The sequence below is a fragment of the Nanorana parkeri genome, unplaced genomic scaffold, assembly GCF_000935625.1.
Source record: "Nanorana parkeri isolate BGI_ZX_2015 unplaced genomic scaffold, ASM93562v1 scaffold59, whole genome shotgun sequence".
Taxonomy (NCBI): domain Eukaryota; kingdom Metazoa; phylum Chordata; class Amphibia; order Anura; family Dicroglossidae; genus Nanorana; species Nanorana parkeri.
Window position 1 is genome coordinate 2,272,999 of NW_017306327.1, and position 26,663 is coordinate 2,299,661.

At 39.6% G+C, this 26,663-nt stretch overlaps 1 protein-coding gene across 3 annotated transcripts in view; it reads right to left on the reverse strand.

The window, feature by feature from the left end:
* Positions 1–26,663, reverse strand: part of ARHGAP24 (Rho GTPase activating protein 24) — a 600,350-nt gene that overhangs the window by 337,488 nt on the left and 236,199 nt on the right. For all 3 annotated transcript variants that reach the window (XM_018576195.1, XM_018576196.1, XM_018576194.1), the window contains exon 2: positions 16,683–16,882. In XM_018576195.1, the coding sequence (XP_018431697.1) occupies positions 16,683–16,882 (200 nt within the window). The remainder of the gene's footprint in view (positions 1–16,682; positions 16,883–26,663) is intronic.

A 26,663-nucleotide genomic window follows, 5' to 3' on the forward strand; every position in this document is an offset into this window, starting at 1 on the left:
TTCATCCCTGTTTTAATGTATAATTTTTGTTTTATAAATATATATAAGGGAAGCACCAATACCATTTTTTCCCAAGTACAAGTACTGATACTTGGCCAAGTACTCACAGATAAAAGCAGTGACACATTTTTGTTTATTGTCATGAGACATTTTTTCTAAAACAATACAGACTAATGATTTCAGGACAGTGGTGGAGTGCCAGAGCCAGGTCCCAGCTGCAACCACTGCAACCCTGGTAGTTCTTGTGAAAATGCCAAGTATCAGCACTGGCATATGAACTGATTTCGTAACATCCCTACCCAAAAGTACAGTATATATTTTCTGAAAGCAAAGACCCTGTTGAGTAAAATGGTGGTGCTTGCAATTTTTTATGTTACAAGATATTAGTGCAATTGTTTATTAAACCCAAATTGTTATCAACACCTTTAAATTAAGTTTAGTGCACAATATATTATACCATTGTAGCCCCCATCACCTTTTGTGAGGTGGCTACTAGAATTGTAGTCAATGTCAGAGTTGTAGTTTATATTTGGCATTTATATGGTGAATTCCAGGTGTTCTGGCATTGAGTGTCAAAACGTCCAGGCGTGAACAGGGACTTACTGCGTTTTTCAGCCCTTACCATTGAAGTCTAACACACGTTCACGAAAGAAGCTCCTGTACATTTTTGAGTGTTGACCTACACTTCACTCACAATAGCAATAACATGGAAATTTGAGTATCGAAAAGCTTCTTGAAATGTGCTTCAAATTGTTCAGATGTGAATGAGGGCTTAGTCGGTGCTTTGGCATACATCCTATACACCTCTGAGATTATGCCGATACTCATTAATAATAATAATAAAAGGAAATTTTTTATTCTGCCTGATATACACCTTTTAAAAGAAACCTGTGTGCTTATGTGCTTATACCATTGCTTACATCTTCTACAGTGCTTCTAACCTAGCTTCTAACAGAAAAATTCCCTCTGCGTTCTGGGGCGGCGTGGAAGCGGTGCATTGAATTCAATGGCACCGGTTCCACGACGCCCCCTCCCCCCCTGCAGTGCGATCAGACGCGTGGCAAAACTTTGCCTGCGTTCCGTTCCACTCCACGTCTGATCGCACTGCGAGGGGGGGGTTTGAAGCGGTGCCATTGATTTGAAATCACCGCCACACCCCCTCCCAACCCCAGAACGCAGGGGGAGGTTTTGTGAGGGATTGTGGTGTGTTCCAGCAGCTATCGCTCTGGAACACATTTTATTCAGTGTGAACAAGCCCTAAGAAGGTGTTCAAATCAAAGAATGAGAATTTCTGCGAAACAACTAGCATTGTCAAATGGAGAACAGAATACAGCACCTATTTTTCTCTCACCACAGGCTTCCTTTAATTGTGAAAATAATTGGATCCCTTTTTAACTTTAAATTGGTCAGAAAGTCAGAGAAGCAGCTTCAAGGAAATCTGATATTAGTGACATAGCTATTTAAGAAATGTGTGACATCTGTTGACACTGATGGCTCTCTGGTTCACTAGTCACAGCTGTCAAGCCGGGTGGAACGTTTAAAAAATGAAACCCACAACAAAACTGAGTACATTCAAGAATACCACTTAGTTACAAGATATTTCAAGTTCTAAGAGTTCAAAGCCCAGTCTCAAGAAAAATTATTTCTGATGACAGTAAGCAGTTAATACATACAATTATACTATTAAGTATATGAATTCATTTCCAATTCCAGATTTCCATGTTGAACAAGCCGTCCAGCAATAGAACCAGTGACAGGGGATGGGAGAAAATGATAATGAATGATACTGCCAGGGATGTTCATAACAAAATCGCTTTCTTCCAATGGTTTAAACTAGGGATATCCTGATACCGATACCCTGTTTTCCCGAAAATAAGACCTACCCTGAAAATAAGACCTAGTGCTATTTTTGGGAATTGCTAAAATATAAGACCTACCCCGAAAATAAGACCTAGTTGTGACCATTCCCAGAGCCGGTGGTGGCATAAGGGGGAACTTGAAGAGCCGCGGGAGAGAATCAGCGGTGCCAACGAAGCCAGCGCTAGAGGAAGCGAGGCGGCACCGGAGGGAGCAGAGCCGCATAAGCAAATGACTCCTCTATAGCGCCGGCACCTGTCACAGGCGGAGTGATACCAAATGCACTCCGCCTGTGAGGAATCGATAGTGAAAGTGCTCTTCGCTCATTCTGGCCAGCGATTGGTTAGCAAATTGCTCCATCTTGCTGATCACCATATTTTTGTACATGAATACATGTAGCCTTTTCTACATGAATAAGTGTGGATTGTTGTACATAAATAAAAATAAGACCTACCCCGAAAATAAGACCTAGTGTGTTTTTTTTGAGCCAAAAAAATATAAGACAGTGTCTTATTTTCGGGGAAACACGGTACTAGTATCGGTATCGGAGCCAATACAGGGCATTTTCAGGAGTACTTGTACTCCTGAAAATGCCCCGATGCTTAAGGCCAATACCGGCCCTTAACATTTTTAAACAATTTTGCCTGCCTAAGGTCCCGCAAAAAAGCCTGCAATGTAGGATGCAATACTTTACATTTTTGTGGTTAGTTTAACATACACTTTAGGCCTCATTCACACTGGTAAGAGCCGGCCCATACAGATCCATGTGGAGTGCACGGCTGTATTGGGATGTTCCTAGGAAGGACAGGTGCTGCACCCAGCAGCCTGTTCTTCGATATGGGAGTACGCAGCCGTACGCTCATCCAACCTGCACACCTGTGCGGGTGTCCGTGCTCGGACGCAGACATGATCCATCCAGTCTGCGTACAAGTATGGACACCTGCACCCATGATGTGCAGCTTGGGTGAGCGTACGGCCACGTACTCCCATAGAGAAGAAAAGGCTGTTGTTCACACGCAGCACCTGTCCTTCCCGGGAACAGCCTGATAAGGCCGTGCACGCCGCACGGATCTGTATGGTCCGGCTCTTTTATGAACCATTTTGAAATCATTAGAACATTTACTTTTCTCCTGCCAGTCAGTCAGGGTAAAAAAAACCTTTTCCTTTAATCAAACTGGGTATCTGCAGTGAACATAGGCCTGTTTTATTTTCCAAATATATGAGCAATCACCAAACCATCTTGTTATGTGTTTCACACCTAGGAGGGTTTCCATGCATTATATTTATTTGCATAGTACAGTTTGTGCAAAGACAGTTCTAGCAATTTACTAGAGATGCACCGATATATGGGTCGCCGAAACATATTGGCCGAAAATTGCACTTTTAGCTAAGTGCCGAAAGTGCCTTTTTCCTGCCGATACATCGGCGCATCCGTGCTTTCTTTCCTCCCCACTGGGCGCTGCTCTGTGTCCCAGCGGGGAGGAGAGAAAGTGAGCATTCGGGCCGGCCGAGCGCTGTGGGAGGAGAACGATGTGAGTGGTCGGCGTCTCTCCTCCTACACCGCTCAACCTCCTATCACAGTCCGGCAGAGCGGTGTGTGGGCGGAGACAGCCCGCGCTGTCACAAGAGGCTGAGCTCAGGGTGCACATTGGGAAGAGCCTTCCCAATGTGCACCCTGCCGTAAAGGCTAGTTATAGATTCATGCAGGTACCATGTTTTTTCTAGTTTGACTATTTTTGGTTGAGAGGACGCACTGAGGTCCCAGCGTGCATTTTTGGTTGCTGGGCCTCCAGTGCGTCCCTGCACCTTATTAGGAGGAGTTGGCTACCTCCTGGTACACCTGCATGCAATTTATCGACTGCATTAATATGCTCACACTTGGAGACTCACATACATAGAGTTAGGACCACACCTTGCAGAGGTGCCTTGGCGCGGCGGTGTGGCTTCTACATATTTTTGGCCAAAAGTTTGTGCAACTAAAACCTCTGACTTTAACGCATACTGTTGACAGGGCAATTTGTTTGGTTGCAGGCTAGCTGGCAGATGAGCTGGTGATTTTCTGTGTTTTGTAAGGCGGAGCTCTCCTCCCTGCACCGCTCACCTAGCCTCCTGTGACAGCTGTCAGGAAGGAGAGCGGGTACAAGCAGTCAGCCATCAGTGTTGGGTGAGTGTTTGTAGATAATTGAAGACATAGCATGGTTACTATATCCTCAATTATGAATGAATGGGATGTGTCTACGTTTCATTTTGGTTTTGACATTTTCATTTCGGTGCACCTCTACAATTTACCTCTAAAAGGTCACACTGTCACAAACCTCCTTTTTAACTGGGAACACAGTACTGGAATTCTGCAGCTTAAACCATGTAACACCAGCTATTCAGTTGTGTTAAAAAAAATAATTGTTTATAGTAACATGTAAATACCATGCATTGCTTTTATTCATCTGCTTTAGAAAATGAAGAAATCTAATCATCTGATATGAACAATGTGACCTTTTCTTTGGTGTGGTTCTGAGACAGTAACTGTATCTTATTAATTTGGAAGTCCAGCCAAATTTGTTTCTTTAGTTTTAGATATAGTAGTATAGAATTAGAACCTCTGACAGGTTTTAAGCTTTTTACATGACTCACTACATGTAATAGTGACAATAAACCTAAAAGTTGACATATGTCGGAGGGACAGAGGACAAGAGGAAATTCTCAAAAAAGGATGCTTCTGCCATAGGTAGGATTAGTCCAGGGTAGGACTTGGTACCTTTAGCTTGGAGGGCAATCACAGCCAACTCACCCTTTCATGGTAGGGATATACTGTATGTCAGAGCTACTAGCTAGGCCTTAAGAGTTACTCGCCACCAGTTGCCCGCCTAAGCCTTACCCTGCCCCGGCCTTAACTCCACCTCTAAACACACCCTCTTAAATAATCTTATGATAATTCTTATCTTATAAAAGTTGCCGCTTGTAAACGACAGATTAGGGATTCCTGGTGCAGGAAAACGCAAGTTCCTCACGCAAGAATCCCTAACCACACCTGAAATATACTGTAAAACACAATAATACACTTCTCAACGTTACACCCCCCGCACAAATATAATAATAAAATTCCCCCTGCACACAAAAAATAATACACTACCCCCTTATTAACCCCCCCCCACACATAAAATAATACACTCACCCTTATTAACCCCCTACACACATAAAATAATACAATCACCCCTTATTAACCCCCCGACACATAAAATAATACACTCACCCTTATTAACCCCCTACACACATAAAATAATACAATCACCCCTTATTAACCCCCCGACACATAAAATAATACACTCACCCTTATTAACCCCCTACACACATAAAATAATACAATCACCCCTTATTAACCCCCCGACACATAAAATAATACACTCCCCCCCTTATTAACCCACCCACACACAAACCCTACACTGTATGTATTTGTATGTATTAAGCTGTTTGCCTGGTGTGCAGCTTTAAGAAAAAACTTGGAAATCATATCATTGTTTAGCACTTACAAACAGGCTCCTTTTTAATTAATTCCTTGTTTTTGTTCTTTGGAAAAAAAAGGAGATGTCAGAAATCCAAAATTTATACGAGACACTTATGAGCCTTTGTTTTTAATACCCATAATTAATTCAAGCACGTTTACAAAACAATACTTGATGTGTTGTTAAACAGCGGCATTGGGAGTGGGAAACCTTTGATGTTTTGAATGCATTGTAAGCATGACACTTTTTATTGTATGGAGTTGCTATGCTTTTTAACCTAGATTTTTATAGTCCTTGTTAAATCTTCTCACTGTTTTATGTAAATTTGTGTCTTTATCCTCTTAATTTGCATTGGAATGGCACAAAAGCAGCAATTATGTTCAATCAACTTGAGTGTTGGGTAACTGAACCTGTTATAAATCTTTGCCAATCTGACCACATTTGGCGAAATCTGAAAGAACTAGACACGGTTGCCCAGAGTGCCTTGGGAAAAATAAAAGAAGGAAGTATAATGTGTTAATCCATAGACAAATAAAGTCACTGAGGGAAATAAAATTTCTGTCCACCTTCAAAAGCTTATCAGACATCAATCTGCCATTAGGTAATTTTTTACCCCATTATTGGGGATCTTAATGTGACCTAGATATCATGACATAAAAAAATAGCTTTTCTGTGAATGGACTTATAAAATTAAATTAGGAGTTAACTAGGAAAACTAAAGTCTGCTTTGCAAGTATATGCCTATCAAGAGACAGAATCATCCTTTGCATACCCTGGGCTTAACCAAATACTGGGATTAATCTGTTTATTGCATAATTCGCACAGTGGGTGCATATTGTTGGCACCCTTCCACCCAGCATCCCTCAATTAGCTGACTGAAGGAGCCAATCAGCTGTTAGCTCCGTTCGGTTACTTTGAAAGTGTCTGGCGGATGCTGTCAGAATACAAAGCAAACAGCAGGGGATTTGTCCATCAATGATTAGAAGTGTTGATAGAGGAATCTGTTCTATTTGTTTCATTCAGCCCGTGAGTTGAACAACAAAAAATAGAAATGTGTACACCCGACTTTAATACCCCCTAACAATACCCCTTAATACCCCCTAATATATACCCCTTGACCCTTCAAAACCTTATCCTATGCCTTAACACCTAATTCTTAACAGCTAACCTGTCCCAGATACTTATTTGTTTCTGAACCCTTAACACTTACCAAAGCTCATTAAAGTACACCACTGGTTTTCTCATGTAGGGTAAAGGACCAGGTTCTCTTTTATTTTCAGCCCTTGTGTTGCTGTTTATATTTACCTTCATTTCACTTCTCTATTGCTCCATTTCCACTAAATGAGAGAAGCCTTGTATAATCTCTAGATACAGATACTCTAGAGAGACTTTGGGGTCTTTTTTTGCTTCCTCCTTACTACCCATAATGGGGTAGCGGGGCAGTAACAGAAATGTTTAGCTAAGGGTGTATCTCTACTGTTTTTCTCCTTATGATTATGAGATGTAATGCTGCCCCTGTGTTCTTTTATTGAGAGTCTCACCTTTCTACACATTCTTGGTATTTGAAATAACCTTATTTAGATATGTTGAAACCCTGTGCTAGTTGTAATATGTCATTACCTTGACTAATTGTTAAGCAATTTTGGCAGTCATTTCAAGGGAATGTTCAACACTGCGGTACGTTAGTAAAAACCTTTGAACATATTTTTTTTCTTTTTTAGCAGCTTTGGGTTTTATTAGTTTATGCCCTATGTGTTGTCCTTTATGATACACAACTCAAGAAAGACTATGGGGGTTATTCACGAAGGAGCCAAAGGATCCAGTGGTCATTTTCGGCTGATCCTTCGGCTCTCTTCAGCCGCCGGAGCCCTTCGGTGGAACCGAAGTGTTGCTTCACGGGCTATTCGCTATAGCCTGTATAGCAGCCGAAGGCAGCCGAGCCAAAGTGACAGCCGAAGTGATCTCCGGTGGTACCAAGCAGAATAGCCGTTCCGAATGCCGCTCGGCGGCATTCAGCTATTCATTCACTGCTGTTCGGCCCCTGTGTGAATAGGGCCGAACAGCAGTGAGTAAGCTGCCGGAGCCTCCGCTCGGCAGATCCAGATGTTGGATCGGCTGAGTTGGATCAGCTGTTCGGCTGACCGAAGTGCAGCCAAAGGCAGCTGATGTACAGTTGATTACAGCCGTAAAAGCCAGAAGTGAATAGCCGAACGTAGTTTACTTTCACTTTACTTTGGCAGCTTTGTGAATAACACTCTATGTTTTCAATGTAGTGGGTTCTCTTTCAACCAGTGACTAATGCTTTAATTAATTTTCTTCTCTGACAAATCTAGATGACTGTAAAAGTTATCAACCAATTTTCAGGATAATTAATCCCATCCTTAGTTTCTCTGGATATTTGGTAGCCGCAGGCATCAAAGTCTTCCAGAAGCAGCTCTTATTGCGTTTTATACAAATTACCATAAGATGTCATTTTAATTGCTCTAATAAACTGGCTTTTAGAGGGACTTTCAATAATGTCCTTAGGATCACTACATTTACCAGAAGAGAATTGTCTTTGGTAGTTTTTTTTATGGAATCTGGTCCATTTGACCATTCTTCAATTACATTTGTTTTTTAGGACATGTAGATATTACTTATCAAAATGCAGATCAAATGTAATTGGTGGGTGTTACTCTATAAACCCATAAATATATGCAAACAATGGATCTTTGGTCTCATTTCCAATAAAGTAACAAATTGTTGATAACGGCAGTGTCTTGAGATGTTACTACTATAGCCTGGGTCATCTAAAATAAATATATTCTTGATGTCTGTCATGAATATGACCGCAAATTACAGGGAATCTAGCTTTCCCATATTATCTCCCTTATTTGTACACAATATTCATCCCTATAATACATGTAAATGCAATCTATGCACAGCTCAAGTTAGGACAGATATAATTCAATATCAAAACCATGATTTGTTTGCCACTTGTTGCCTAGTTAAAGAAAGCACCTCCTTATAGGATATACAGTATTACCATCAAATTCTAAAATATATTTAAATCTAAAGTGACTAAATAAAGGTTTCCACTAATGTGGGACCTATGACCCCTATAATGGGGAATCCAGTATTTAAACCGTGACTCAATTAGACAATTTCTTCAATGGACAATTTGTTCACTTTCACCTATAATGGATGCTCTTAGACCAACATATTTGAAATCGTTGACATCTCTTTGGCCTGTACAAATGCATAAACATAATTTGTGGCTTCAGTATTTTCAACTTAGAGCCCTGTATGATAGACTGCAGGAGACAGCTCAATTACATAGACCATTGACTTGGTTTGAAACTCTATGTTGTCAGAAGGAGGGACCAAATCATGTGATTTCTGTATTGTATCGTAATATATTGAAAGCACAATTTTCTTCCAGGCCTTATTTTATTTTAGCTTGGGAGAAGGATCTACAAATCTCTTTGACAAATGAGGAGGTGCAAACATCTTTTGTACTAACTCATAAAATATCTATTGCCTCTTCATACCAAGAGAAGGGGTATAAAATCTTGTCTCGTTGGTATAGATGTCCGACCCTTCTACACAGAATTTTTCCCTCAAAATCATCAATGTGTTGGAGATGTAAGAATACAGAAGGGACTTATTTCCATATTTGGTGGAATTGTGAACATATAATGCCTTTTTGGAAACATATTTTTGAAATATACTGTATTATTAGGTAGTTGGTACTTTAGTGGTTCCCTCACCTAAAATAGCCCTTCTCTCAATATTTCCAGGATCGATATCTAGAGTTAAAAAGGATCTTCTTAGATTCTTTGTGGCAGCAGCAAGAATACTTATTCCACGATATTGGAATACACAGAGGGTTCCCACTATCAAGGAATGGGTAGTGGAATTAAGTAAGATTCAGAGATATGAGGAATTAACGGCACATATTAACGAACAATATTCTCATTGGGTAGATATGTGGAAGCCTTGGAATAGGTATATGGATACAGATGCATATGGAGTCTTATGATATGGGAAGGAATGTATTTATTAAAGAGAAAAACTTTAGGAGCTATTTTTAGCAATATAGTGTTATAAAAGAAAAATAGGACTACATGTTTTTATATGGATTATGGAGACCAGGAATGGGAGAGGGAGAGGATCGGGAGGAGATATATGGGGGGGAGGGAAGAAATATATAAATATTTAAAGGTATGATATTTAAGTTTTATAAGCTTTTTCATGGAAAGGTACTGGAGAGATAGTGAATTTGGTGAGAGTTAATTATGTGTGTTATAATTAGGAGGTGTATAAATGTATGTTATGGCTCTTTTTTTTATTCCTCCTTTTTTTTCTCTTTCTCACTCAATATGTGTAAGGATACGTGAATTGGGACTGTGTTTATTGATGTATGTTATTATGAAAAACCCAATACAGTCTTATTATATAAAAAAATAAAGGTTTTCAACATCAGTTGAATGTAGGTGATTTAGAAAATGTTAGATATTCTTTATTCACTACAAATTACTTTAAACCATAGGCTGCAAAAATCCAATCAATCCCTGTCAATGAATATACTTTCAATATTCTCTGAAGGGTTCTACAAGGGAATTAATAGCAGACCCTACTGGGTAGATGGTTCAATATAACTCTTTATTACCTTGAAAAAAGTATGTACAACTGGTAACCTTGGATATTCTTAAATCGATGCTTTACCAAAATCAACAGATTTCAAACCTTGGGTGACAGCCTCAGACAACAGCATATTAATTTAAGGTTTTATACGTTTATAAGGTTTTTTAAGCATAAGCAATTTGTAAGTCTCTATATGAGACAGTTGCCAGTGGATCTTGTTGATATAATACTTGTTTTATGTGGCAAATCCCTTTCTGCCCATTTGATTTTTTTGTTTATTATTTTATCTTGAAATCCACCGGGCATGTCTACTGCATGTCTGCTGATGTCTGCAGTATACCAAGGGCCACTGATTAACCCAGAGAGTTGCCTACAAAGATTAGGAGAACACAACTTATCTTGTAGGCACTGTATCAACCTCAGGGGAAAGCTTTTTAACAGTCTGGTACTCATCCACCTTTTAACCAGCTTATAGGTCTATTATTAAAGGAACGGGGCATACAGCCTGATTTTCTAGTTCCTTTGACTGTGTAACCTGGCCATGAGTTTATTAAGATGACAGCAACATGAGAAACTAGTGACTCTGACAGTATTGCACAATGCTAGTTAAATGGTATCAGTTTATTAAAAATTACATCATGCTGGTAACATTACATCACATTAGCAACATGGCTTCAAACCTATAACATTACATTCGTCTGGCAATATGGTTTTCTGTTAATTTTGCCAAATGATACAGGTGAAGTTTGGTAACTTTGGGAGTAAATGCCCCAAGGTGGGGATCTACACAAAATTCAGCAACCAGTTTAATGTATCTGCTGATTGACAGGGAAGCTTTAAATATGCCTATTACTGTATTGTTTCCATTTTAATATGACGTATGGTAATACTAAGTAGTGACGCCAAAGTGTGATAAAGTTTAATATTGGCTTATTATGCTACTAAAAGCTAAAGACAATTTTTTATACATCTTTTAATAACCAACCTGACTGTAAAATTACCAGTTTTTATATCTCGATTAAAGTCCAGAGATTAAATTAAATTCTTAAAACTGTGCATCAGTTTCAATTTTAAACAGTTTCTGGACCTGCCAATTAAAACTAATTTTGATAAATTAATACTATATGATGTTAAAACTCTATATTACATTTTTAAACAGAGAATAAAATTGTCAGTCTACATCCACACCATCTTTCTGAACTAGAGACTTAGTTATATTCAACATATATTTAATGAAATAATAAAAAAAAATCAGTTCACAATACAAGTTAGAGGTTTGAATTATTCCCTTTTCTATTCTTCCATACTATTGCTTCTCAGAATCCCTGTAAAAAGTCATAGAACAGCGGTCTATGCTTTGTCATTTTGTATTTATGGATTTAACTTTGATTTTGCAGTTGTCTATAATTTGAGGCTTACAGGTCAAGTGCCCACATCGCCTGCACAAAGGATAGTTTTTGCTCAGAAATAAAGTGGGAAATAGCTGGTAGCTCTTCCGAATATGTAAAGAGCAATCTTCTACATAGCTTTAGAGAGACGTGTCCCCCCTTGACCTACATGGATGCTGGAGGCCATAAACCAGTCCAGTATCTTTATTATGAAACTTGAAGAAGAATCATTTTATCTGTAGGGATATCGTAGTGTTCCTCTAACTAATATGCAGATAAATAATTTCCTCTAATTTCACCACAATTCAGGAATTCTGTGAACCCTTCCTAGCTTGCATCTACATGGCATTGTCATACCTAGGAAAACAACTTGCTTTCCAGCAAAGTGTTGACATATCTCAAGGCCAAACGTCTGCAGCAACTGCATTACCATCACAGATCATAAAGAGCAAGATACTTGTCATTAATGAAGATCAGGCATACTTCTGTTTTATATGTCCCTATAGCAATGGAGTGTCAGCATTGATGACTATGAGTTGCTCTTTACTATTTTAAATAATTCAATATAATTTTAACAGGTGTGTTTTATTTTTGTATATTTACAATTGCATGTTTGTTTTTTAATGTCATTCTCTGTTAAAAGGGTTAATGATCAGTGTGACCTTCTAAGTTGTACAAGACAGTGGATAATGATTTAATGGATTACAAGACTGTATATGAAACGTAAAAATCCCAGGACAGCTAAAAGGATAACAGAAAATCCATTTCCTAGACTCCTAACTGCTGACACAGACCATTTTCAGAATGGATTAAATCTCCATGCTCCAGTGTAGTGTTCAGTGCTCCAGACTCTATTACATACGAGACGATAAACTATTCCTTTACAGCTTTAAATTATACATGGACGCTTTTCAATGGAATATTTATATCTCATGTATTTTTGAGCACCCTGGAGATATACCTGATAACTTCTTACAGAAAAAAAGCCCTGCATCAATATTTGAATATTTAGTTTGAATATTTAATTTATCGTTCTTACTGTTGCCTCACTACATCCTTTTTAATAAAAACAGCATATTGTTATACAGAATTGTAGATATTTTTGTAAATTGTTTCAAGTTCAAACAACTGATTCCTCAAATTGCTTAGCATAAAAAATACTTAAAGTAAAACTTTTATTTTGTTATAGAAATGTTACACTTGTATAGAATTGTATGTGTCAAAAGCCACTGGCTAAAACAGCAACATAAGGGACAAAACCCAAAGCATATATCATATTGGTAATGATTTCATGCTTGACACTGCTTTATATCTGTATTTGAATCTAGCAGCTTAATAAGGGTTTGAGGGCAGGTAGTTGTGGGTGACTCCAAGGAGGAATCAAAAGACTCTGTGCAGTTCAAATAACATTCAGGCCTAAAGGACAAGCTAATCTGAAGCCAAAACTTTTTTTTTTTTAGCTTTGGATAAAGTGGAGGGGGCTTAGAACACTTATCTTATTCTATTCAAAATGTAAAAAAAAAAAGTTTTAGTCATTAAAATAAATCCCCTAGCCCCCATCTTAACCTGCTAAACTGAACCCCCACCCAAGTTCTTACGTCCCCTGATGGCAGAGGTAATTAACCTCTTGAAGTCCGCGGTGTTAAACGCCCTTCCTGTCCAGGCCATTTTTTAGTATTCAGCGCTGCGGTACTTTGACTGACATTGTTACATGCAACGCTATACTGAAATTAATTTTATACCATTTTTTGGGGACAGATAGAGCTTTCTTTTGGTGGTATTTAATCACCACTGGGGGTTATATTTTTTAATATATTAAGGAAAAATTTACAAAAAAAACTGTTTCCCCTATATTAAATGATAAAACCTTTATTATTACCCAATTTTTTGCTAAAATATAAGAGATGGGGTAACGTCGGGTAAATAGACACCAAACATGTCAAGCCTTGCATTTGCGTGTGCGTGCGAAACCTCAAAAAACTACAATACCCAAAATTGGCCATAGGTGACGCTTTAAAAGCTTTTACCGCTCATCAGTTATTTTACACTTATTGCTATTGCTATCACATAGGGGGATAACAATCCCCCTATATAATAGCAAAGGCACACTGACAGGTCCTCTTTATGGAGACATTAGGGGTCTCTGAGACCCCTAATGTCACCCGGGTACCCCAAAAGAAGCTGATGAAGCACAGATCTGCTTCATCAGATTCTTCTCTCTGGCTATAGCAGCCAGATGACTGACAGGTGAATGCGGAAGTGATGTATTACACATTACTTCCGCATTCACAGCACAGAGGGAGATCAGCAAGGAGATAATACTGTACATGTAGTATGCTGCCTGCAACAGCACATTACTTTTTGAAAGATGAAGCATGTAACAAAAAATATTTTTTAAATGTAAATAAATGTTAAATCTAAAAAAAGAAAAATGTATGAAAAAGGAAAAAAAAATGATAAAAAAATACAATTGGGTGGAGCTAGCAGTAACAGCTGGCTCTGCCCAACTGTTTCCTATTCGCCGGCACCTGCTAGAGTCTTCTAGCAGGTCCCAGCCAATGAATAACAACTGGGCGGAGCCGGCCGTGACATCACGGCTGGCCTCGCCCAGTTGTCATTGTTTAATGACAGTTCAGCGTCCCCAGGTCATTTGGTGACACTGATCTGTCATTGCAACTGGGCAGAGCCAGCCATGACATCACGGCTGGCTCCCCCAGCTGTCATTTGTGAGGCGTACGGACGGCCTTCCCTCTGTGGGAACTGAGGTGACTGCATTTCATCAAGAATAAAAAGTAATTATTTCTCAGCACATGAGATGATAATTTGCTAAAAACAAAACAGCTTCTTACTTTTCTTGATGCAAAGTAAAATGCAGAAAAACGTTCATGGTTTAGCACAGTTACATTCCACAATACAGCCACTCAAGTCAATTTCAAGCAGAGTACAAGGGAGTTTTTGTCTGACCTCTGTACCTACTTAATTTGTATTTGATCGCTTATCATATCTGTCCTAAGCCATATACCTAACTCTATGAAAAATGTGTGAAGCAGAAGAGCTTGGAGTGTGCCCACACGTTCCAATGATGTCAATCTGGCTCTAATGACATCATGGGGGCCCTAGGTCAGTAACTACAAAGCTAGTGCCATTTGCCAGTATGTCATTTTGGCAGTTCTAAGCTGAAACAATATTATGTGTTCAGTAACTGCTGATTAACCAGTATTACCCAGCACACAGTGGGAGGCATTTATCAAAACTGGAGCATGCAAAATCTAGAGCAGCTGTGCATGGCAACCAATCAGCATCTCTCTTCAATTTGTTCAGTTAAGATTTGAAAATGAAAGAGAGAGGCTGGTTGGTTGCCATGCACAGTTGCTCCAGATTTTGTCTGCTCCGTTTGATAAATTGCCTTCATAGTCTCTACTAGAGCACTGACAAAAAAAAGTCATTAAATATTGCTTCTTGGTAACAGCAAAACAAGTACTGGAAAGGTCAGAATTTTAGTGGAAACCACACAAAAGCTGCCATTCAAACTTCAGATTCATTGTCTGCTGTGAAGGCTATAAAGGGTGGCCATATAGATGACCTTCCAAATAGCACAGACTTCAGTTCCCAAGGCCTACTGCAAGGGCAGCTCTAATACATACTTGGCCAAGAATACATTTTTCTTAAAAGCATACAGTATATTGTTATACCAGTTACATTTTACTGTGTGTATGTCAGATTTTAGCACATATTGCAGATGCCTGACACAGCATCATGTAAACTAAGAAGACGTATCAGAATAATTTAGATCAGGGTTAGGCAAACTCTGGCCCTCCAGCTGTGGTGAAACTAAAAAATCCTATCATACATCTGCCTCTGGAAGTCATTCCTGTGGCTGTCAGAGTCTTGCAATGCCTAATATGACTTGTAGTTGCACCACAGCTAGAGAGGCAGAGTTTGCCTACCCCTTATTTAGATGTTTCTCTTTTCCAGCCTGTTTGATAATGTCATTATAGTTTGGTTTCAGTTTATTGATCATTGGTGGTGCTATAAAAAAACATTCATGATATTATGACTAACTGGGGATCTAATTTATTTTACGTAATCATTATACTGATATGTTTAGTCATTTTTTATGGGAACAAAAAATTAAAATGCAATCCTTGGTAAGCTGGCCTTCTTTAGGGCAAGGTGGATGTGATGGGATTATAATCTGATCTGATCACTTTGTGTATAAAAGGTTTCACAGTTACTCAATAAATCAGAGTTTGTTTCACCCTACACTCGGGTCTCGACTAGTGACTGTGGAAACTGGGAGCTTCCTGAGCAAGGAAGAATACAGCGGCGGACATACTCATCCTGAGTACCGGGGTCCGTCACAGAGGGGAGTAGCTTGATTTGCTTTGTCTGTGTGTTTGTGGAAGTGAAAACCACCAGCCTTCGACTTCACTGGGGCCACGCAGGGTATTTGGGCCACGCAGGGTCCCTTCCTCTGGGCAACATAGTCACTATGTCCCCCTGAGGAAGGGACCCTTCGTGGCCCTGAAAAGTTGGCTTGATGATGCAGGTGATATGATGTGCCAATAAAAGCAACCACAGGCCTTATGCATACAAGTCGAGGGCTGGTGATTTTCACTTCTGTTATTTCTGTGACATGGCGCCATCCATGCTATCACTTCATGCACCACTACCAGTAGCAGACGGTCTGTATGCTGTATGTAGTGCAGGTGATCCATCACAACACTTTGTGTGTTTGTATAGCCACACAGAGTACACTAGAACACACAAGGGTGAAGGTCTGCTTGACAAAGGAGTCACCCTAAAGCACAAAGTCAGTCAGCAGCCAGTGCTCAGGGGACAAGTTGATTCTGCGTTTGAAATAGCTTAAAATCCTTTTGACCTTAATATCACTTTAAGTACACTATGTTACTGGGAATATATAAGTTACACAATTGTGTGATATTCATAAAGTGTTCAATGTTAAAAAAGTACCTTTTATTAGGAGGAAGAAATTAAAAACAAGTTGTACCAAATACACAGGATTAAAAAATAAAGAATTTGAGTTCAGAAAGCCAAATCATTAAATTAATTTAAAACCCACAATTCCTGAAGGAAACCACATTCTTTAAAGGATTATAACTAATTAGAGTATGACTTTAATTAACAGAGTAGGCATGTTCACATTACAGAACCAGCAGTCTCCTTTATACAGCACGAAGAGCCCAAGGCAGGTATTTAGAAGAGCAGGGTCTACAACACTCTGCCTTTTGTCGCATAGAATCTTCTAATGTCTGTTTAACCTGCTCCATTATATGTTCCATTTACTCACCAAAGGCTTCATTTCATCTTCATCTTTGAAATAATAGAGCTGGTCTCCCTTGAGAACAAACCAACGCGTGTGCCAGGTTTTTACAAAACCTCCTTGCTTCCGCAGCCATCCACACTTAATTGAGTTCTGTCGGCCTTGGCCTGTGTGGGGGCTCTCGGCAGAGACATTGTAGTCATCCATAATCAGACTGATAGACTTTTCTGTTTAAGAAAGAGAGAGAAAGAAAGAAATTCATTAAATTATCTTTGTTCTTAAGCGGAAGAAAAAAGTTTCTTTTGTAGAGACACGACAGTAAAATAAATAGCCCCTGACAACAAAAGGTGCACTGCAAGGGATCCTGCTGTTTTCTTCAAACTTATATCCATGCTCGTGGCAGTCAGCAGGGAGCTAACCTACTTTTTTAAAGTGTGGGTCAGCCGTAAAAGGAAAACAAAGGAAAGCAACAAATCATGGATTTATCAGGCAGCGTGGAACGCAGCCAATATCCTTCCGCTTAAGTGCTGAAGTTCCTCTTTGTACAATAGTGCACAGGTTGCAGTGACATATTAGGTGCTTTATCTGCCCTGGAGAGCACCCAATGCATAGTGACACTACAGAGCTAACTCAGTACTAATGCCATGTATATAGGAGGCTTTTTAAGTGTAAACAACTTATTATTGGGTTATATATTTCACTAAAAAAACATAATTATACATATGACAATACCTAGATAGCAGTAGATCTGGACACTCATCCATAAATCACCATTCTCTATAGATGGTTGTGGCTAGATCTGAAAAAATTAAGACATTTGCAGTTTATAGCAAATGCGTGAATTGTGTCGGGAGCAAAAGGCATTCTCACACAATGGCTACACATAGAGAAAGGTTGCTGCCAACTGGATGTGTTAAAATTGTTATTATTTTTGTTTAAAACTCATGGGAGATTGCTGCCAACAATTATATGTGGTGATTTGTAAATTTAAAACTCATTAAAAACTTCAAATCTTGAAAAAAATGCATCTATCTGTGAGCAACAAGTATGAATATCATCACACTTATACAGTTCATTTCCTCAGTTGGCTCTCACCGTGCCAGTGTACAAATCCATACAAGGGAATGAAAACTATTATCTAGTTCACACTTTCTCCTTTCAAATTTTTGGTGCTTTTTTCATGCACCTGTACTTAAGTCTTGCATTTCGATTTACTATAAAATCTTTCTCTTAGAGGTTTTTAGGAGGCACGCAGCCAGAAGGATCCTAAAATATATGGGTTACATTGCTGTATACAAGAGAACTGGACACTGGCGCATAAAAGCTGTTAGTCAGCCTGAATATAACCCCCATCACTCCCATCGTGCTTAAGTTTTGTGCAAAAGCAGTAGCAAGAGTGATTAAAAGACAGAAGGCTGGGACATGTGTCCCAAAATGAACCATTGGAAAGGCTTTTATGGTGAGTCAAACATTCCTTTTCTTAACTGTTTATTAAGGGATACAGGGTCAGAAGGATTCTGAGATGTATAGGACATCCAAAAGCAGTCCACCAAAGGGGTGGGCAACACTGCAAACAAAACACAAAACAAACTCCACAAAAATCTCAACAGGTAAACCAGGGGCTAGCTGCAGCTCAAAGAGCCACCCTAATGCATAAGATAAGGCTTGCATATCCACCTGGCAACACTTACAGGGTTATTTACAAAAGGGTGAAGAGTTTGGAGAAGACAGGAGAAGTGAACAATCTAGGCCAAAATAGGTGTGATTTGCAAAGATTCTCCAATTCAGCTCACTTTCCAGTTCAGCTATTTTGTCCTAGATTGTTCACTTCTCCTGCCTTCTCCAAACCCTTCACCCTTTTGTGAACAACCCTGTTAGTGAACATGTGAACAGAAGACCAGATGGCATCCCAGCCTAATCCACCTATAAAATGAAGAACGAGAGGCAGGCTGTCCCCTTAGAGATCATCCTGAATGACAAAAGGAGAGTCAGTCAGTCTAAAGGAAGACGTGGTTGACAGATGAACTTGAACTAAGATGGGGTGTACTGAGGCAGGACAGAGAGATGGAAGCACAATGTCATGGTTAAGGTGAAAAGAAGAAAACAACCTGGGGAGAAAGGAGGGCCTAGGGCTCAAGACAACCTTGTAACTGTGTAAAACCAGAAGGGTGTTCTTTACAAGGAAGGGCTAACAACTTAGAAAATCACCTTGCAGAGGTGATAGCAATGGAAGACAACTTTGTGTGGACAGAGAAATAACTCTGATAGGTTCATTCGGGTAGAACTATGTGTGCAACACCCTGAACAAAAGCTTTTACCAAGAAATAAGAGGCAAGCAGAGTTTGAAAGAGAATTGCTAAAGCTGAGATTTGTTCCTTGATAGTCATCAAGGCCAATTGTTGATCCAGACCAGATTGGAGAAAGGTCAGAAAGTATCCCATAGAGTACTTCCTTGGATGAAAATTCCTCGCCTTGCATCATGCGAAGTATGCTTTCCAGCCAAGATGGTAGACCTTGGTAGTGGGAGTGGTAATAGCATGGCTGACTAACAGCTTTTTTTTGCCAGTGTACAGTTATCCTGTATGAAGCAGTATAGCCTACACATTTCTCAAATGTCGTTGCATGCTACTGTCATTGGAGATTACACAACTATGTGCTTGATATTATGCACCTGCTAACCTGTGTATGGCTAAAACATCTGAACTCAATCATTTGACAGGCTTTTCACATACTGGTTTTATGTTATGTGCCTTTTGTGAATATTTTCTTTTGAGCCTTGCTGAAGAACTACAAGCTGGAGACTAGTTTTGTAAAGGAAGATCTGTATCCCACGGAAGGAAAAGCAGGATTAGACCACACTAATATACATTTAGTTATGGTCAACACTACAAGGTGAGCTGCATTCCACTTGGGTGAAGCACTGCAAAAGGGTTAAAGAACATTTTGAGAAGTTTTCCTGAAATTGTTACACAGAGTTTCCTTTTTTCGTTGGACATTATAATTTACAGTCAACAAATAGCCACAGACTGCTACATAGCCACCATGTTTTTCGTTTGCCAATTATCAAGTGTTACCTGTTAGCATGTACAGTATATGTGATTATTAGATCTTGTTTTAATTTTTTCGCACAGATACACTTGTTTTAGGAGGAGTCTTCTGCATAGATACATTTATTTCAAAAGGTTTCATGTTTCTTATTTTTAGTTTAGTTTTCTAAGTCTATATTCAAGTAAGTGCTGCACCAAGGGTCGCTTAAGAAATTTATTACTTTGTATAACTGATGTGTAGAGTGTTATGCTTTTGGCCACTACATACAAAAAAACCCTTTAAATTGATGGAATGGGGCTAAAAAATGTTTTTTATTTATCCAACAATAAAGTATTATTTTACGTCTCTAGCAAGAAGCTAAAAAAAAACATTATTGTGAAGGTAGAGCACTACACAATATTACACTAATTAGACAGGAATAACTCTTAGCAATGTCCCTATGCTGAATGTTTTTTTAAAATGACAAAATTATATTATTAAAAATAAATGAACAACAGAAATGGAGGGATATTGTTTTCCCTAGACATCTGTCAGATAAGGAAAATTATGTATATTTCAAGGAGCAAGCATTTTATATCCCGTAAGCAAACCTAACACATGTTCCCAGAATTTTATAACTGCATTAAAAATGTTCCATTATCTGTCAGCTTTACTGCTTGAGTGAACTACTTACAAGTAAATATCCTCTGCAAACTTTTGTCAGCTCGATATGTTTTCATTCGTTATGACTATGAAAATCTAGGCTCAAATAAACATGAATAATGGGAGCAATTCAAAATTGTAATTTGTTTGCGGAAAATGAACAGATTGGTCCTGTAAAGAGAAGGGTATATTGGCTTATAGCCATGACCAACTTGTTTAATTAGAAAAAAAACCCTCTATGAACCAGTACAACACACTGAAACTGAGGAATACCATTTTATACCTGGATAATGCACTCTTTTTCTCTTGTTATTGTCCCAGAAAGTACTGTGTTGGGTCTTAGGGACAGAATTAAACATGATAACGTTCTAATCACATGGTATCATAAAAATGTTACTATGAAGTCTACATTAAATAAATGTACTCAGGGGTGTGGAAATTTAAAAAAAAACTACTTGTCCAAGGACTAAAGCGGGGGCCGAATCTACTTGTCCCTTATGACAATCTACTTGCCCGGATACAAAAAAAATAATTTTACCCAAAACCGTATTTAGCAGTGCCAAGAAGAGCTTCTCATTGGTCAGTGGTGTCAGGTGACCGCGCTGACCAACAAGTGCTTGCAATTTGCGAGCGAAATTCAGAATACATGGCACAGTTACAGATAGTACACCCAGATTGGCACAAGGGAAGGACCGTTCCCTGAAAGGTAAGTATAGCGGGAGGGGGCCAGATTTGAGCAGGTCATTCCATTTTTACAAATAATTTGGGAAAGTGAATTTACCCTTTAGGGCTGGTGTAGACTTGGGCGATCGTGTGCAGTTGCATGCAGCAGTTGCCGCGCGGCCCCATTGCTTTCAGTGGAGTTACATCCGTGTGGCAATCACTGAAAAAAGGTACATGTACCTTTTTTTGCAACATGCACCATGCAGTGTTTTCAACCGTGATTTTGTCTGATTGCACGGGCGGTATTGTGGCGGGAAACCGCGCAATCTGCCAGGAGTGACTGGGGTGCCATTAGACAATAATGGCACCGCCAGCGCGATCGGCGGTGGTATGTGATTTTGTGACCGCAAGGCCATCCACACGATTTTGTGCATGATTGCCATGCGGTAACGGATCCCCCACTCCACTCACACACAATACCCCATGCATGCAGATGGTGGGTGCAGCTGGGTTTTTATTTTTTTTTAAATTGTATTTTACTTTTTTTTTACTTTGAAATATTGGTTATTTTTAATTGTCATTTATTTTTATTATTTTTTTATTTTATCCATTTTTAATTGTCATTTATTTAAATTTTTTCACTTTATTGCTATTACACAAGGGCTAACAAGCCCCTGTGTGAAAGCATTTGGAGGTGACAGGGTCTCTTTATTGACCCTGTCACCTCCAACACAGGAGTTCTAGCACAGCACTAGACTTGTGCGCCGTCAAAAAATGTGTTCTGTTTCGTTTCGTTTAGTTTCGGAATATCCGTTATTCCGTATTGAACGAAATGAATCGCACATGTCTACACAGCACTGTGCTCGTTCTCCTGTGACAGGAAGGCTGCATTCCTATATCACTGCAGAGAAGTGTTCTCTGCTCCGTGCTATTACCTAATCTAATTTGCCTGGTCCCGGGTACCCCACAAGAGGGGGGGACCCCGAAGACCATGGCAGAAAAGAAGCCAGCGTGCAGCCAGAGGCAGCCGGCCGCCGGAGATAGATAGATAGAGGGGAGGGGGAGCGAGGGGAGTGAGATTCAGGCAGGTTACAAGTGATTTTGGAAGGCTGTACAGTCGTTCAAAATCACTTGTAGGAAACTGCTCCCACACTACATGTAGCCGTGCTCCTTGCCCGCAGCCGGGCTAAATGTAGAAACAAACTACTCGCCCGGTGCCCGAAACTGCCTGTCCCCGACGTCGGGCGATAGGAATTCCACACCCCTGGTACTATGTAGACTAAATATTATGATTGCTCATGAGTAGAGTAACTCAAGCCTATCCGTGTTAGTAAGCTTGAACCTGCTTTGCTTGAGGTGGATGCTTGTGGATAATAAGCATTATTTTGCTGGCCCATATGCATTTATTGTGACCTGAGATCCCCTCTCACCTAAGAGACATGTTCCCACCATCAGCAGGGGAGAAGTGAACAGGCATTCCGACATATAAAAACTTAATGGGAGCTTATTTATATTTATTATGATGTGTGGACAGGGAGAAGGGTAGGAGAGGGTAGGCCACAGTTAGACGGGCTATGTAAAAGTCAGCATCAGTTACAGTGCAGGAGAGCCAAAGAGACACTAGTGCTGTTCTCTAAGACCTTTCAGTATCATTTTTATTGTTTAAAAGCAAGTGGCATTCTGCATCTTCATCTCAGACAGTGCTTGTGCATTTGCCAAACTGCATACAGAAGAGACTAACATTATGTGGCTGGTTTCTGCTACTTGGCAGCAAAGCTGACACTTTGTAACATTTTTCAACCAAAGAAACTAGCAGAACTATGGACGATGAACTATGTAGAAGAAAATGTGCTGCAGCACTTAATCGGAACTCCATCTGCACTTCCATTATCCCTTAATCCCTCTGTAAAGTCTAACAAATACCTGATAACCCTGTTAGCGAAGCCCACCTTCTACAGAATACTTTAATGGGGGCAATGCTGCTGCACTGCAATTCAGCTTTGTTGTCCCTCATGTTGGCTGTGGCAGCTTGCACTTCAGTAGGATGACAAGATGCAGAAGTGTGGCTATCAGCATTGTCACTGCTGATTTACAAGCCTGTAGCTTATCAGTCATCACCAAGGCAAACCTAGACCTGCCTACTGATTTATGGATTGACAGCACTGCCTCTGTTGCTGAAACTCTCTCACTGGGAGCTGCAGTGTCTGGGAGGAGAGTATGAGACACAAATATTGACCCAGACAGGGGCTTTCAATGTACTTTATCACAAGTCGAAGGCTCTGTGTATTTGCCAAATTCCTTACAATGGAGTGTAACAGATTGTTGCTGCATCTTTTGTTACTTGGCAGCGAATCTAACACTTCTCAAAGTAATAAAAAAAACTGTAATAGCCTCTAAGACTCATTCTGGTCACCAGGTGGTGTGATTACTTGACAAACTGCTCAAACAGTAAACTGACAAGCTCTGTTCTTGTTACTTGACAATACATCCTTCTGACACCTTTTAACAGTTTTTAATCAGAGAAAAAATAAAACAGTGCCTAAGACTCACACTGTGAAGGGACCATGTTCGTTTCCAAAATGTTGCTTTTGCACTGTGCCACTATGTTTGCCCAGCGACCAAATAAAAAGGCGTTCAGCACATTGGACCTTGGAGTACAGGTGACTTTCTGGGCATTCTTGTGATTCATATGGGGCCACCCGCAGGTCATACCAGCAGCAACTTACTTTATGGGATTCCGTTAAGGAGTGCGTTGCATTATATATTATTTAAGACTCACACTAGTCATCTCAGGCTGGTTTTGCAATTGTGATTCTGTCCCTGGCGGCAACTTGCCAGCATCAGGATAATTTAAAAGCGCAGTGAAAATACTTACCCATTTACACTGGTCACTCTGGTGTTTGCCAAATGAGAGAGACGTTGCTCCCTCAATGATAAAAATGCTGCAGAATGTCACTCCCCAGCAAATGAGCAATGCACTGGAATTTCATTAAACTGACACTTGCACGTACACTGTGCATGTGCATCAAGCAGTGTACACAAAATAAAATTTGTAGGAGAAAGAGCACAAAATGTATTGGCACAATAGACATACACAGTCTCTTTTACCCCAAAAAATTACAAAGGGCAAAGAGTAAGGGCTACCACTAGATGTTGGGTAGTTGTTAAGATTAAGGCTAGTGTGACAGTTAAAAGCCAGGTTAGGAGTTAAAGATTGTGGGGGAGGTTGAAAGGTAAGTGCTCAAGTTGGGGAGGTTATGTTAAATGTTGCTGAAACCATGGGGATTGATTTACTAAAGGCAAATAGGCTGTTCACTTTGCAAGGGAATTTTCCCTTAGCTTAGTGAATGAAAAGAAGCTTTGCTGACTTCCATCATCAAATCATGTGGAAGTAAAAATACTTTTTTTTCTTTTCCTTGTGTGTGATTGGATATTCTTTACAAAGAGAATTTTCACCTAAGCTAAGGGAAAATTATGTCTGCAAAGTGAAAAACCTTTTTGCCTCTAGTAAATTCCTTTGTGTTAGGGATATTTATGTGTTAAGTTCCAGTTTAGTGAATTTGGAGATTTTACTATGTTTTCAGTGCCAAAAGCCTCATGTGGAAGATAAGAAACTTTTTGTAACTTATTTCTACACTTGAAAGTCTCATTCCGCTGTGTTTTAGATGTTTATATATTTGTTAACTTTTTCTTCAGCTTTAAAATCTATTACAATTCAGAAGTGCCCTGCCCGTGAGGGCTTACAATCTAGAACGGAGGGGGAAGTAATACATGAGGAGGTTGCTGTGTGGGGATGAATTGTTTGAGAACGTGATGGTTGAGTGGTTAGTTTGAGGTGGGGTAGGCTTCCCTAAAGAGATGAGTCTTAAGGGGCCGCCTAAAGGCAGTCAGAGTGGGATATAGTCGGAAAGGTTTGGGTAAAGAGTTCCAGAGGACGGGAGAGACTCTAGAGAAGTCCTGGAGGAGCATGGGAGGAGTTGACGAGGTAGCTGGAAAGCAAGAGGTCTTTTGAAGAGCAGCGGGGACGGTTAGAGTGATACTTTGAGACAAGGTTTGAGATATAGCCTGGGGCAGAGTTGTGGATGGCTTTGTAAGTCGTTGTTAATATTTTTTATTTTATCCTTTGGGTAGTGATGCATGTTAATCTCAGGCCTGGAACCTTTTTCATCAGACTTACAGAAGTCTGTAATATTCTGCAATGAGTGCAAACAATACCTATGCCAGGGCCATAGTGGCACACATCTGGGGAATTCCTCACTCATCCAGCATATGCACAACATGCAATATTCAGAGTATACAGCTAGCTTTAAAGTAATAGGTTATTTGGCAACAATATACTATGGTAATGTATTCACCAAACAGTTTAGGGAGAACCCTCGTAATGCAAGGGCTTTTAAAGGACAGAATCATTCAAAAATCAAAAAGTGTCTTGCCATTCCATCTGTCCAAAACAGTGTAAGCAGTATATGCCAATGACTTAATTTACAATTCACTACAATGCCATCCAGCGTTGTGTTACTAAATATTATAGATACAATCATATCCTGTGCTATAAATATTATATTGTCAAATGATATGTAATAGGATTATATGATCTTCAGAATCAGATTATATTTTTATATGACTTCTAATATTTTTGCAATCTACAGGATGTAATGTGATCTACAAAGGCAAAATCTATAAATAGCAATTTAAGTATGGCATACTATACAGTATATAATATCTATTTGTTTCTAAAAATCAATCCTATAGCAATATATAGAAGTGCTATTGTATTTCTGGTGGCAGCTGTAACAGTTCATAAATATATCATGTGGCAATATTGGGTACAAATCATATTTGATGGTGTTTATTTACAAAAGCCATTCCCACGGTGCTTTAGCCACATGAAGTTACTTAGTTGCAAGTTCACCTATTAATCAACATTCATAATAATATTACTGTCATGGATAAAGTAATTCTGACTTTGATACTGTGAGACATGATATTGATGTTGTACATAGAAGTGTATATTCTTATTCCCATTGTTTATAGATAACCTGCAGTTAACACGTTGCAAACCTGCAACTGTCCCTTGTTTTGGAGAGGATGTCCCTCATTTGGAACAAAATCCCTCTGTCCCTATTTCCTTCTCAGTTGTTCCTCTTTTTGGTCTGAGCTACAGATTTCTAAGAAAAGGGTTCTACCAAAAGTGTTCTTAATTATCATTTTTACTTTTTCAAAAAGCCAATAGAAGGGAAATGGTAAATGGTAAAAAAAATTCTGGGCTTAACCAATCATTTTTGTATAATTCTTAATGGTCCGCATAACTGGGGACATGGCAGGAGTGTGTCCATTACCTAAATACTTTGTGCCAGACGTTGTCCCTCTTTTCATAAAGTTGGAAGGTATGTGTTGTGCTGGCTGTTTATTAACTGCTCGTTGTCAGACCGAAAAAACAGATGGGCGGCAAACTCCCATTGGCGGGTTGCCATAAATAAACGGCTTTTTTTCTCCTGCTTGCGCGCGTGCGCGGGCAGAAAAAACCCGTCTATTGCAAACAGCCGTTACCAGCTGTTTCACATACAAGCGATCAGTGGCTCTATAGCCGTCCGACCGCTTGTATGTGCTGCCTGCGCCCCCCCCCCCCCCCCGCCGCGCCCCCCCCCGCCGGCC